This window comes from Tachyglossus aculeatus, chromosome 1, assembly GCF_015852505.1.
Source record: "Tachyglossus aculeatus isolate mTacAcu1 chromosome 1, mTacAcu1.pri, whole genome shotgun sequence".
NCBI classification, from domain to species: Eukaryota; Metazoa; Chordata; class Mammalia; order Monotremata; family Tachyglossidae; genus Tachyglossus; species Tachyglossus aculeatus.
This window is the reverse complement of record NC_052066.1, coordinates 61,232,829-61,247,351: the sequence shown is the minus strand read 5'-3', so window position 1 is coordinate 61,247,351 and position 14,523 is coordinate 61,232,829. Positions and strand designations below refer to the sequence as shown.

The window sequence follows — 14,523 nt, the reverse complement described above, 5'->3', positions numbered from 1 at the left end:
TTGTGAGCAAAGAATATGTCTGTCTGTTACATTGTACTCTCCCAAGCACTTAGTACAGTGCCTTGGACACAGTAAGCATTCAATAAATATGATTGAATGAACAAAGAATCATGGTGGTAATAATGATGATGGTATTTGTTAAGCACATAGTGTGCCAAGCACTGTTCTAAGTGCTCAGGCAGATACAAGGTAATCAGGTTGTCCCACTTGGGGCTCACAGTCTTAATCCCCATTTTACATATGAGGTATTTGAGGTACAGAGAACCCCACCTCACCTTCTAGTTATTGCCCCATATCCCTCCTACCATTCTTTTCCAAACTCCTTGAACGAGTTGTCTACATGCGCTGCCTAGAATTCCTCAAGAACAACTCTCTCCTCGACCCCCTTCAGTCTGGCTTCCGTCCCCTACATTCCACGGAAACTGCCCTCTCAAAGGTCACCAATGATGTCCTGCTTGCCAAATCCAACGGCTCATACTCAGTCCTAATCCTCCTCGACCTCTCAGCTGCTTTCGACACTGTGGACCACCCCCTTCTCCTCAACACGCTATCTCACCTTGGCTTCACAGACTCCGTCCTCTCCTGATTCTCCTCTTATCTCTCCGGTCGTTCATTCTCAGTCCCTTTTACAGGCTCCTCCTCCCCCTCCCATCCCCTTACTGTGGGGGTTCCCCAAGGTTCAGTGCTTGGTCCCCTTCTGTTCTCGATCTACACGCACTCCCTTGGTGACCTCATTCACTCCCACTGCTTCAACTATCATCTCTACGCTGATGACACCCAGATCTACATCTCTGCCCCTGCTCTCTCCCCCTCTTTCCGGGCTCGCATCTCCTCCTGCCTTCAGGACATCTCCAACTGGATGTCTGCCTGCACCTAAAACTCAACATGTCCAAGACTGAACTCCTTGTCTTCCCTCCCAAACCCTGCCCTCTCTCTGACTTTTCCATCTCTGTTGACGGCACTACCATCCTTCCCGTCTCACAAGCCCACAACCTTGTTGTCATCCTCGCCCCCGCTCTCTCATTCACCCCTCACATCCAAGCCGTCACCAAAACCTGCCGGTCTCAGCTCCGCAACACTGCCAAGATCCGCCCTTTCCTCTCCATCCATACCGCTACCCTGCTCAATCAAGCTCTCATCCTATCCCATCTGGACTACCGCATCAGCCTTCTCTCTGATCTCCCATCCTCGTGTCTCTCTCCACTTCAATCCATACTTCATGCTGCTGCCCGGATTGTCTTTGTCCAGAAACGCTCTGGGCATGTTACTCCCCTCCTCAAAAATCTCCAGTGGCTACCAATCAATCTGCGCATCAGGCAGAAACTCCTCACCCTGGGCATCAAGGCTGTCCATCACCTCGCCCCCTCCTACCTCACCTCCTTTCTCTACTTCTACAGCCCACCCCGCACCCTCCGCTTCTCTTCTGCTAATCTCCTCACCATGCCTCGTTCTCGCCTGTCCCGCCATCGACCCCCAGCCCACGTCATCCCCTGGGCCTGGAATGCCCTCCCTCTGCCCATCCTCCAAGCTAGCTCTCTTCCTCCCTTCAAGGCCCTGCTGAGAGCTCACCTCCTCCAGGAGGCCTTCCCAGACTGAGCGCCTTCCTTCCTCTCCCCCTCGTCCCCCTCTCCATCCCCCCATCTTACCTCCTTCCCTCCTCCACAGCACCTGTATATATGTATATATGTTTGTACATATTTATTACTCTATTTATTTATTCATTTATTTTACTTGTACATATCTATTCTATTTATTTTATTTTGTTAGTATGTTTGGTTTTGTTCTCTGTCTCCCCCTTTTAGACTGTGAGCCCACTATTGGGTAGGGACTGTCTCTATATGTTGCCAACTTGTACTTCCCAAGCGCTTAGTACAGTGCTCTGCACACAGTAAGCGCTCAATAAATACGATTGATGATGATGAAGTGACTTGCCCAAAATCACACAGCTGACAAGTGGTGGAGCTGGGATTAGAACCCCCGACCTCTGATTCCCAAGCCCATGCTCTTTCCACTAAGCGCCACGCTGCTTCTCTGGTAAGCATGGTAAGATGCCTGGGGCACATGGCACTAATAAAAATAATAATTATGGTATTTCTTTAGCACTTTGTGTAAAGCTCTATACTAAGTGCTGGGTAGATACCAGATACCCACACCCTCTGCTCCTCTGTCGCTAACCTCCTCACTGTACCTCGTTCTCGCCTGTCCCGCCGCCGCCCCCCAGCCCACGTCCTAACCGTGGCCTGGAATGCCCTCCCTCCACACATCTGCCAAGCTAGCTCTCTTCCTCCCTTAAAGCCCTTCTGAGAGCTCACCTCCTCCAAGAGGCCTTCCAGACTGAGCTCCCTTTTACCTCTCTTCCTCCCCATCACCCCACCCTACCTCCTTTCCCTCCCCACAGCACTTGTATATATATTTGTACAGATTTATTACTCTATTTTACTTGTACGTATTTACTATTTTATTTATTTTGTTAATGATGTGATAGCTTTAATTCTATTTGTTCTGACAACTTTGACACCTATGTGTTTTGCTTTGCTGTCTGCCTCCCCCTTCTAGACTGTGAGTCCATTGTTGGGTACAGACCGTCTCTATATATTGCCAACTTGTACCTCCCAAGTGCTTAGAACAGTGCTTTGCACACAGTAAGCACTCAATAAACACGATTGATTGAATGAATAATCAGGTCAGACATGGTCCCTGTCCACAGGGCTAAGAGAGAATTTCCATGTTACAGATGAGGAGACTGAGGCAGAGAAGTTAAGTAGACACAGCAGGCAAGTGACAGAACAGAAATTAGAATGCATTCTCTGATTTCCATGCGCCTCTGCTCTTTCCATTAGACCATGCTTCTTCCCTGGGCAGGGCATCATTGGTCTGAAGGACAAAGTAAAGTTTTTAAGGAATTTGTGAAGTTCCATCAGTAAATCTCTGTCCTTCCTCAGCCACCAGCTCATCTCATTCAATAGTACCCACTGAGCATTTACTGCATGCAAAGCATTGTACTATACGCTTGGGATAGTACAATAAAACAATGTAAAAACAGACACAATCCCTGACCAGAATAAGCTCACAGTCTAGAGGGGGAAACAAACATTACTAGTCATAAATAAATGAATAAATCACAGATATATGCATATACATATTTCCTGGCTTAATCAGGGATGGCTTCTTAGAGGAGATCTGATTCCAATAAGGCTTTCAAGTGGGGGAGAGCAATTATCTGTCTGATATGAGGAGAGAGAGTGTTCCAGGTCAGAAGCAGGATGAGGGCGAGAGGTTGGTGGCAAGATACAGTGAGAATTAATACAGTAGTAACCTTCTAAAATATAATCATCATCATCATCAATCGTATTTATTGAGCGCTTACTATGTGCAGAGCACTGTACTAAGCGCTTGGGAAGTACAAATTGGCAACACATAGAGACAGTCCCTACCCAACAGTGGGCTCACAGTCTAAAAGGGGGAGACAGAGAACAAAACCAAACATACCAACAAAATAAAATAAATAGGATAGATATGTACAAGTAAAATAAATAAATAAATAAATAGAGTAATAAATATGTACAACCATATATACATATATACAGGTGCTGTGGGGAAGGGAAGGAGGTAAGATGGGGGGATGGAGAGGGGGACGAGGGGGAGAGGAAGGAAGGGGCTCAGTCTGGGAAGGCTTCCTGGAGGAGGTGAGCTCTCAGTAGGGCCTTGAAGGGAGGAAGAGAGCTAGCTTGGCGGATGGGCAGAGGGAGGGCATTCCAGGCCCGGGGGATGACGTGGGCCGGGGGTCGATGGCGGGACAGGTGAGAACGAGGTACGGTGAGGAGATTAGCGGCGGAGGAGCGGAGGGTGCGGGCTGGGCTGTAGAAGGAGAGAAGGGAGGTGAGGTAGGAGGGGGCGAGGTGATGGACAGCCTTGAAGCCCAGGGTGAGGAGTTTCTGCCTGATGCGCAGATTGATTGGTAGCCATTGGAGGTTTTTGAGGAGAAATCCTGCCAGATTGCCACTACTGCCTGTGTGCCTCTCTCTCTGCCACCCTCCGAAGCTCGAGTCCCGAGTCCTTGGCTTCCTCTTTCCCAGGTGTCCCTTACAGGTCCCTTAGGGCCTGGGTTCTAATACCAGCGCCGCCACATGTCTGCTGTGTGACCTTGGGCAAGTCACTTCACTTCTCTGCACTTCAGTTTCCTCATGTGTACAATGGGGATTCAGAGTGTGAGCCCCATGTGAACCAGGGCCTGCATCCAATCTGATGAACTTTATCTACTCCAGTACTTAGAACAGTGCTTGGCACAGTATGTGTTTAATAAGTATCATTATTATTATTACTATTGTTATTGCAATAACTCTCCAGACCATGTGAGGTCCACCATCAAGGCATCTAAACTTTGTGCCTGTAGTTGCCCTCAAGGCATCTAAGAGCCATCTAAGCCTTATCTTGGTCACCTGGGGCACAGAGAAAGGAGAAAGTGCACCATGAACAGTGATCAGTGATAGGGGACAACCTTCTTCCTCAGGTTTCCAGACAGACCACTGGTCTGACAGTTATGATCTTCCAATTAAATATTTTCTAATTCATCATCAAAACCTTATAACTACCCTTAGCACGTAAGTGCTTAACAAATATCAAACAAAAGAGAAGCAGCGTGGCTCAGTGGAAAGAGCATGGGGTTGGGAGTCAGCGGTCATGGACCACTTATCAGCTGTGTGACTTTGGGCAAGTCACTTCACTTCTCTGTGCCTCAGTTCCCTCAGCAGGAAAATGGGGATTAAGATTGTGCACCCGTGGGATAACCTGATTACCTTGTATCTCCCCCAGTGCTTAGAACAGTGCTTGGCACATAGTAAGCACTTAACAAATACCAATATCATTATTATTATTATTATTACCACCCCCAACATGGAAGGAGTAGAGCAGCTTAATGGACACTGACTTGGGAGTCAGAGGACCTGGATTTTAATTCCACCTGTATCACTTGTCTGTCGTGTGATCTTGGGCAAGTCACTTAGCTTCTCTATGACTCAGTTACCCCATCTATAAAATGGGGATTAGGACTGTGAGTCCCATGTAGGACATGGACTGTGTCCATCCTGATTATCTTGTATCTTCTCCAGCACTTAGAACAATACCTAGTTTAAAATCTATTGAACTTTTATATATTTTTAAAATGTGACAATGATAAGCAAATAGCAATTAAACAGGATTGAACATAATAGTAATAATAATAATGATGACATTTGTTAAGCGCTTACTATGTGCAAAGCACTGTTCTAAGCACTGGGGGGATACAAGGTGATCAGGTTGTCCCACGTGGGGCTCACATAATTCTTAACAAAGGAAAAAAATGGAGGGCAAGATACAATTTTCCTATATGAAGCTGAAAACACCAAAAGCTGAGGTTTGAAATGGAGATTTTGCCTCCCAGATAGAGGATCCATGCCGAACCCATTACCCTATTGATATACCCTGACCATTTATGATTTATGTCCAGTCTGTCTTGGCCTTGGAATTTTATTTTTTAAATGGTATTTGTTAAGCATTTACTATGTGCCAGGCATTGTACTAAGCTCCGGAGTACATACAAGCTAGTCAGGTTGGACACAGTCCATGTCCCACATGGGGCACCCAGTCTTAATCCCCATTTTCCAGATGAGGCAACCGAGGCACAGAGACATTAAGTGACTTGCCCAAGGTCACACAGCCGACAAGGGGCAGAACTCAAATTAGAACACAGATCTTTCTGATTCCCATGCCCATGCTCTAGCGATCATTCAATCGTATTTATTGAGAGCTTGCTGTGTGCACGGCATTGTATTAAGTGCTTGGGAGAATACAATATCATAACAAACAGACAAGTTCCCTGCCCACAATGAGCTTCCAGACTAGAGGTTGTGGTGCTTCAGTTAAAATCCCAAGACAACGAAAAAAAATAAAGAAATCAATCCCAGCCTAGAGGCTTTTTCCCTTACTTGTAGTGTTATCAACTGTCCCGCGGTGACTCGCTTAACACTGCCAACGTCAGTCAGTCTGTGTTCGTTGTCATCCCATCTCCCGTAGGCCAGATCGATTCCACCGATAAAAGCCACAGACTGGTCTATGACAACAAGTTTCTCATGATGAGCCCAAAGATACACTGTAGATGCCACATGATCTGGGTGCCTCATTACCTAAAGATGGAGGGAGAAAAAACATCACCAGTCAAAATCTATGACAAATTTATTTTTAATCCACTGGCCATATTTCTTTTATACTATCAACTATTAGAAGCTTCAGATTCACCTTAAAATGCAAAATCTTTAAGCGCTCGTACTAAAATGCACTGGGTATAGTTGATTGGATTTTCAGTGTAAGGAGAATGAAAAGTTTTTTTGTAATTTTACTCTGAGGTAAGTTATGGAGGATAACTGTCCTTTAAGTACCTGTCACTGGGCATCACCTTGAGTACTAAATTTTATGAGAAACAGAGTCGCCTACTAGAAAGAACATGAGCTTGAGAGTCAGGGATCTGGGTTATAATTCGAGCTCCACCACTTACCTGATGTGTGACCTTGAGCAGGTCACTTAAATTTTCCATGCCTCAGTTTCCTCATCTGCAAAATGGACAGTCTGTTCCTGTTCTCCCTCTGACTTAGAATGTGAGCCCTTTGTGGGACCTGATTATCTTGTATCTATTCCAGTGATTAATAGTAATTATGGTATTTATTATTATTAATCATTATTATTATTATGGTATTTCTTAAGCACTTACTATGTGATGAGCACTGTTCTAAGCACTGGGATTGCTCTGTACACAGTAAGCGCTCAGTAAATACGACTGAATGAAGGAATGACTGGATACAAGGTAATCGGGTTGTCCCACTGGAGGCTCACAGTTTTAATCCCAATTTTACAGATGAGGTAACTGAGGCACAGAGAAGTTAAGCAGCTTACTCAAGGTCACACTGCAGACAAGTGGCGGAGTCGGGATTAGAACCCACGTCCTCTAACTCCCAAGCCTGGGCTCTTTCCACTAAGCCAAGCTACTTCCCAGAATAAGTATGGTATTTGTTAAGTGCTTACTACGTGCCAAGCACTGTTCTCAGCACAGGGGAGGACAAAGTAATCAGGTTGTCTCACGTGGGGTTCAGAGTTTTAATCCCCATTTTACAGGTTAGGTAACAGGCACAGAGAAGTGAAGCGGCTTTCCCAAGGTCACAGAGCAGACAAGTGGCAGAGCCGGGAATAGAATCCACGTCCTCTGACTCTGAAGTCCATGCTCTTTCCACTAGGTTTAGTACGTGCCAAGCACTGTACTAAGCACTGGGGCAAATACAAGATAATAGGGTCCCAAAGGGGCTAACAGTCTCGGGAGGAGGGAGAACAGGGATTGAATCCCCATTTTGCAGAGGAGGAGTTGAGGCCCCAAGAAGTTAAGCGACTTGCCCAAGGTCACACAGCAGCCAAGTGGCAGTGCTGGGAATAGAACCCAGGCCTTTCTGAATCCCAGGCCCAGTCTCCTTCCACTATCATCATCATCATCAATCGTATTTATTGAGCGCTTACTATGTGCAGAGCACTGTACTAAGCGCTTGGGAAGTATAAACTGGCAACATATAGAGACAGTCCCTACCCAACAGTGGGCTCACTGTCTAAAAGAGTGGGCTCACAGTCTAAAAGTCTCACTAGGCCTTGCTGTTTGACACACAGTAAATGCTTAACAAATACCACCATTATTCACTTAGCCTTCCGTATACTTACTCTTCAATCATTTCCCTACTTCGCTTTACAGGATTAAACATGAGGTCTGAGAATTTCATTCCAGCATTAATACAATTTGCAGAGTTCTCCAAGCAACTCCAGCTGACAGTCAAGATTACTGAAGCTCTAAATCCAAGAATGACTAATTTGGAAAGGACTTTGAAGATTCAACTAGTCCTCAACCATCTTGAGACTGGCTTCTTCCAACCACTGACTGTGGTATGGAAGAAATCCACCTAATGAGGCCATTCCCTGTGGACAGGGAATGGGTCCGTTTATTGTTATAATGTACTCTCCCAAGTGCTCAGTACATAGTAAGTGCTTAATAAATATAATTGACTGACTTACTTGAGTACTGTACTCAGCGTGGGGGGAGGCGGGAACGACCCTCACACGTGTATAATCATGGCCAGTTGATAGAGCACGTGCCTGGGGGTCAGAAGGACCTGGGTTCTAATCCTGGCTCTACTGCTTGTGTGACATTGGGCAAGTCACTTAACTTCTCTGGGCCTCAGTTCCCTCATCTGTAAAATGGGGATTAAGATTTGTGAGCCCCACGTGGAACAACCGAATCACTTTGTATTCCCCCCCAGCGCTTAGAACAGTGCTTTGCACAGAGTAAGCGCTTAACAAATACCATCATTATTATTATTCTCTGTGCCTCAGTTCCCTCATCTGTAAAAATGGGGATTAAGACTGTGAGGCCTCTGTGGGACAGGGACTGTGTCCAATCCGATTAGCTTTTATCTACCCCAGTGCTTAGAACAGTGCTTAACAAATATCACAATTATTATTATTATTATTACTATTAATAATAATAATAATCAAATTGAACACAGGAGCATGCTGCATTGGTGAACTTGCCTCCAATTAGACATGCTCTCTGAGCACCGTCCTTTGCTTCCCTGGTAGTGGGAAACAGAAGGGGAGTGAAATTCCCCAGAGACAGAACCTCAAGTGTTGAATGTGTCCCATCCAAAAAAGTTAGAATGCATTGGTCCTGTCCATCCAAGCTCTGGAGAAAATACAGATTGACACCATTCTACATATGAGAATATATTTGATATTTTAAAGAGCTCTAGATTTAGAGGCATATCCCAATGTTTTCTAGTTAGAGCTGAGTACAAAAACAATCATTGTGCTTTTTTTTAAGTGCTTACTATGTGTCAAGCACTGCACTAAGGGCTGGGGTTGATGCAAGATAATCATGTCCCACATGTGACAAAGTAGGAGGGGGAACAGGATTGAATTCCTGATTTACAGATGAGGGAACAGAGGTATAGAGAAGATACACGCTTAGTACAGTGCTCTGCACACAGTAAGTGCTCAATAAATACGACTGAATGAATGAATAAGTGCCTTGCCCAAGGTCACACAGCGGATAAGTGGCAGAGCCAGGATTAGAACCCAGGTCCTCTGATGCCCAGGCCCATGTTCTTTCCATTAGTCTACATTGCTTCCCACTTTCAAAAATTATCCATTTAAATATCTCAAACTTTTGATGATATGCACAAGGAGGATTTTTGCTATTCATTTCCAACAAGGAATATTCAATGGCTCCTGAAATATTGTACCACTTTATTTGTGCTAAGTAGAAAATAGGATGTCAACCTTAATCAGACACGCTTGAGAAAATATCTCATAAAAAACACAATGAATACATGGCAGGCACTTTCATGAGCATTCCTATTAAATCCAATATTTATCCCTAGATTTTATTCCCATGGTGCTGAGGAAAATTGTCCATGTAATTTAGCAATGTGGGTCCTAAACTCCCATTATATTCAAATCAAATAAATGTCATATTAACTGAAAATCTATAGGCCAATAAGAAACTCTGAAAGGATATAAGGAAACAGAAAAATTTAGTTTGGTCATGCAGCAATAATTTTCATCTTTTATGAAAATTTCTGCACCCACTCATTTTTCCTCCCTGACCACCACTGTCAACTGCTCATTCTGATGACTCTTTCCTTTCTGCCTTCATTCATTCAATTGCATTTATTGAGCGCTTACTGTGTGCAGAACACTGTACTAAGCGCTTGGGAAGTATAAGTCGGCAACATATAGAGACGGTCCCTACCCAACAACGGGCTCACAGTCTAGAAGTCAGGCAGAAACTCCTCACCCTGGGCTTCAAGGCTGTCCGTCACCTCGCCCCCTCCTACCTCACCTCCCTTCTGTCCTTCTCCAGCCCAGCCCGCACCCTCCGCTCCTCCGCCGCTAATCTCCTCACCGTGCCTCGTTCTCGCCTGTCCCGCCATTGACCCCCGGCCCACGTCATCCCCTGGGCCTGGAATGCCCTCCCTCTGCCCATCCACCAAGCTAGCTCTCTTCCTCCCTTCAAGGCCCTACTGAGAGCTCACCTCCTCCAGGAGGCCTTCCCAGACTGAGCCCCTTCCTTCCTCTCCCCCTCGTCCCCCTCTCTATCCCCCCATCTTACCTCCTTCCCTTCCCCACAGCACCTGTATATATGTATATATGTTTGTACATATTTATTACTCTATTTACTTATTTATTTTACTTGTACATATCTATTCTATTTATTTTATTTTGTTAGTATGTTTGGTTTTGTTCTCTGTCTCCCCCTTTTAGACTGTGAGCCCACTGTTGGGTAGGGACTGTCTCTTTATGTTGCCAACTTGTACTTCTCAAGAGCTTAGTACAGTGCTCTGCACAAAGTAAGCGCTCAATAAATATGATTGATAGAAGGGGGAGACAGACAACAAAACAAAACATGGAGATAGGTGTCCAAATGCCTTAAAAGACATCCATGAGTCTCACCCTAACCAAACCCTCTCTCAATCCCACCGAACCATCCAACCATTCAGTCCACATTTCCCCACTCCTCAGGAACTTCCAGTGGCTGCTCATCCACCTCCACATCAAACTGAAACTCCTTACCGTTGGTTTTAAATCACTCAATAAACTTGCCCCCTCCTACCTTACCTCCCTGATTTCCTTCTACATCGCAGCCTGCACGCTTTGTTCCTCTAAAGCCAAGCTACTCATTGTACCTCGGTCGTACCTATATCACTGCTGAGCCCTCACCCACAACCTGCCTCTGGCCTAGAATCACAGACCATCATTCTCCCCTCTTTATTAAAGTCTTATTAAAATCACATCTCCTCCAAGAGGCCTTCCCCACTAAGCTCTCATTTCCTCCTCTCCCACTCCCTTCTGCATCAGCCTTGCTGCAGGATTTGCATCCTTTATCACCCCTCCCTCAGCCTCATACCACTTATGTACACATCTATAATTTAATGGTTTCCCCCTCTAGACTATAAACTCATTGCAGCATGGCTCAGTGGAAAGAGCACGGTTTTTGGAGTCAGTGGTCACGGGTTCAAATCCCGGCTCCCCCAATTGTCAGCTGTGTGACTTTGGGCAAGTCACTTAACTTCTCTGTGCCTCAGTTCCCTAATCTGGAAAATGGGGATGAAGACTGTGACCCCGCCGTGGGACAACCTGATCACCTTGTAACCTCCCCAGCACTTAGAACAGTGCTTTGTACATAGTAAGCACTTACTAAATGCCGTCATTATTATTATTATTATTATTATATCGCAGGCAGGGAATGTCTCTACCACCTCTGCTACATTGTACTTTCCCAAGTGCTTAGTAGAGTGGTCTGCACCCAGCTAGCACTCAATAAGTGTGATTGATTGATCCAGCTATCATCCAATTTCCTTCTTACCACTCCTACACAGACTCCTTGAATGGGTCTTTAAACCCGCTGCATCTACCTCCTCTCCTCCAAATAATAATAATAATAATAATAATAATAATAATAATAATAATAATAATCGCATTTATTAAGCGCTTACTATGTGCAGAGCACTGTTCTAAGCGCTGGGGAGGTTACAAGGTGATCAGGTTGTCCCACAGGGGGCTCACAGTCCCCATTTTACAGATGAGGTAATTGAGGCCCAGAGAAGTTAAGTCTCTTGACCCTCTACACTCTGTCTTCCTTCCCCTCTACTACACTAAAACCTCTCTCTCCAAAGACACCAACACCCACCTTATGGCCAAAAAAATAGATTAACTCCATCCTAATCCTTCTGAATTTTCAGCAGTCCTTTGTCCTCTTCTCCTGGAAACACTATTTAACCTTGGTTTCACTGACACAGTCCTCTTCTGGTTCTCATCTTACCCATACAACTATTCCTTCTCAGCTTTCTTCATCAGCTCCTCCTCTGCCCTTCATCCCCTAACTGTGGAAGTCTCTTCAGGCTCAGTACTGGATCCCCTTTTCTTCTCCAATTACACCTATTCCTTTGGAGAACTCATTTATTCTCACAGCTTCGACTACCGTCTCTTCACGGGTGACTCCCAAATTCACCTCTCCAGCTCCATCCTCTCCTTTTCTGCGGGCTTGCATTTCCTTCTGCCTTCAGAACATCTTTACTTGGTTGTCCTGTTGACATCTCAAACTTAACAGGTCCAAAACACAACTCCTCCTCTTCCCACCCAAACCTGTCTTTCCTCATCACTGTAGACACCACCACCAACCTCCCTATCACATTCATTCAATCGTATTTATTGAGTACAGTGCAGACCACTGTACTAAGCACTTGGGAAGTACAATTCAGCAACAGAGACAATCCCTACCCACAACGGGCTCACAGTCAAAACAAGTAAACAGGCAACAGTAGCATCCTTATAAATAAAAATAATTATATATATATTATATATATATATATACACATCACTGATAAAAATAAATACAATTATAATTATAACGATATATATATATATATATATATACACAAGTGCTGTGGGGCGGGGAGTGGGGTAGAACAAAGGGAGCGAGTCGGGGCAATGGGGAGGGGAGGAGGAGCAGAGGAAAAGGGGGAGCTTAGTCTGGGAAGGCCTCCTGGAAGAGGTGAGCTTTCAGTAAGGCTTTGAAGTGGGGAAGTGTGCAAGTTTGGCAGATTTGAGGAGGAAGGACATTCCAGATCCAAGGTAGGACGTGGGCCAGGGGTTGGGGGTGGGACAGGCAAGAACGAGGCACAGTGAGAAGGTTTGCGGCAGAGGAGCAGAGTATGTGGGCTGGGATGTAGAAGTAGAGAAAGGAGATGAGGTAAGAAGAGGCTTTGAAGTCAATAGTGAGGAGTTTTTGCTTGATATCTCACAAGCCAGAAACCTTGGTATTGTTCTTGACTCATCTCTCTTTCCAGCCACATATTGAAAATGATGTCAGTTGTACATTTACAACATCTCTAAGATCCATCCCTCCATCTCCAATCAAACTGCCAGCACTCTTGTCCAAGTCCTTGCCATATCCCACTTTGACTTCACTGATGCCCTAGCCTCCACCCTCTCACCTCTAGAGTTCATGCTTTATTCTGCCATCCAGATCATTTTCCCCAATAAATATGATTGAATGAATTTTCCTAAACATCATCTGCACACACCTCTTTATACGCAATGATTGACTGCCCAGTCCTCTCCTCACTGAGGAACTCCCTGACAACTGGCATTAAGACAATAAATCAGCCCCTCTCATCTACTTATCTCTGCTTCTTTCCCAATGCAATCCAGCCAGCATGCTTCATTCCTCTCAAGGCAACCTAGGCAATGTGCCTCATTCTTGGGTCTCTCATGACAACCTCTTGCCCGTGACTTCCTTCCTGGAAACGCTCCCCTTTTATAACCGGCAGACATTTGCTCTCCCCATCTTCAAAGCCCTTCTGAAATCAAATCTCCTTCTGCTGTTCTGGTCCATTTAAGTATCTGTCTCTCCTCTTGCTTTCTCCTAGGTCCTTAGTTCATTGCTTTGCACGGAATAAATGCTTGATAAATATTATTGATTTGACTGACTCAGAGAAAAGAAATAATGCCTTTATTATTATTACTATCATCATCATTACTATAATAATAATAATAATAATGGCATTTATTAAGTGCTTGTTGGGTAGGGACCGTCTTTATACGTTGCCAACTTGTACTTCCCAAGTGCTTAGTACGGTGCTCTGCACACAGTAAGTACTCAATAAATATGATTGAATGAATGAATGAATGCATGTTCTAAGCACTGGGGAGGTTACAAGGTGATCAGGTTGTCCTACGGGGGGCTCACAGTCTTAATCCCCATTTTACAGATGAGGTAACTGAGGTACAAAGAAGTGAAGTGACTTGCCCAAAGTCACACAGCTGACAAGTGGTGGAGCCAGAATTTGAACCCATGACCTCTGACTCCAAAGCCCATGCTCTTTCCACTGAGCCATGCTGCTACTGTAAAAGCAACTACATACTCCTCCTGGTAATAAATCCAAACCTTAAAAAACCACTGCTTCTCAGCTTCTTAGACTTAAGAATCCTCAGTAGATAAAGCATATATAAATTCATGAAGGATAAGAATGAGTACCTTAATATTGTCGTGCAAGTGCATTAATGTCCGCTTGCTATATTCACTGTTGATGCCAAGAGCTAGTTCGACCTCTTTGTAGAGCATAACAAAAATTCTCACACCTTCTTTCTGTCACATACAAAAAAATAGACAAATGTTATTTTAGAAAGAACATATTAGAATGATACATAAACAAAAAACACCACCATTATCTCATAAGCGGGAAATCCCTACTCACTGGTCTTGCTTCGCGCAATGGGGAAATGGGTAACATTAGGACTAATTACCCAAGCAGAATGCCAGGTTTGGCAATCTCCCTAAATGGAAGCTTTTACACGATCTGAAACGGTTTCCAGGAGCCTTTGCCGTGAAGTGTTTTGCGATGATATCAAGATTGAAATCCTAAGCTTTTGTTGTTTATGTGTTTTGGGCTGCATGTA

At 44.7% G+C, this 14,523-nt stretch overlaps 1 protein-coding gene across 5 annotated transcripts in view; it reads right to left on the bottom strand.

Annotated features, from left to right (window-relative positions):
- PLD1 (phospholipase D1) overlaps positions 1 to 14,523 on the bottom strand; it is a 279,106-nt gene that overhangs the window by 93,052 nt on the left and 171,531 nt on the right. For all 5 annotated transcript variants that reach the window (XM_038748912.1, XM_038748905.1, XM_038748940.1 and 2 more), the window contains exons 13-14: positions 14,102 to 14,212; positions 5,964 to 6,161 (exon numbers count right to left, since the gene is read on the bottom strand). In XM_038748912.1, the coding sequence (XP_038604840.1) occupies positions 5,964 to 6,161; positions 14,102 to 14,212 (309 nt within the window). The remainder of the gene's footprint in view (positions 1 to 5,963; positions 6,162 to 14,101; positions 14,213 to 14,523) is intronic.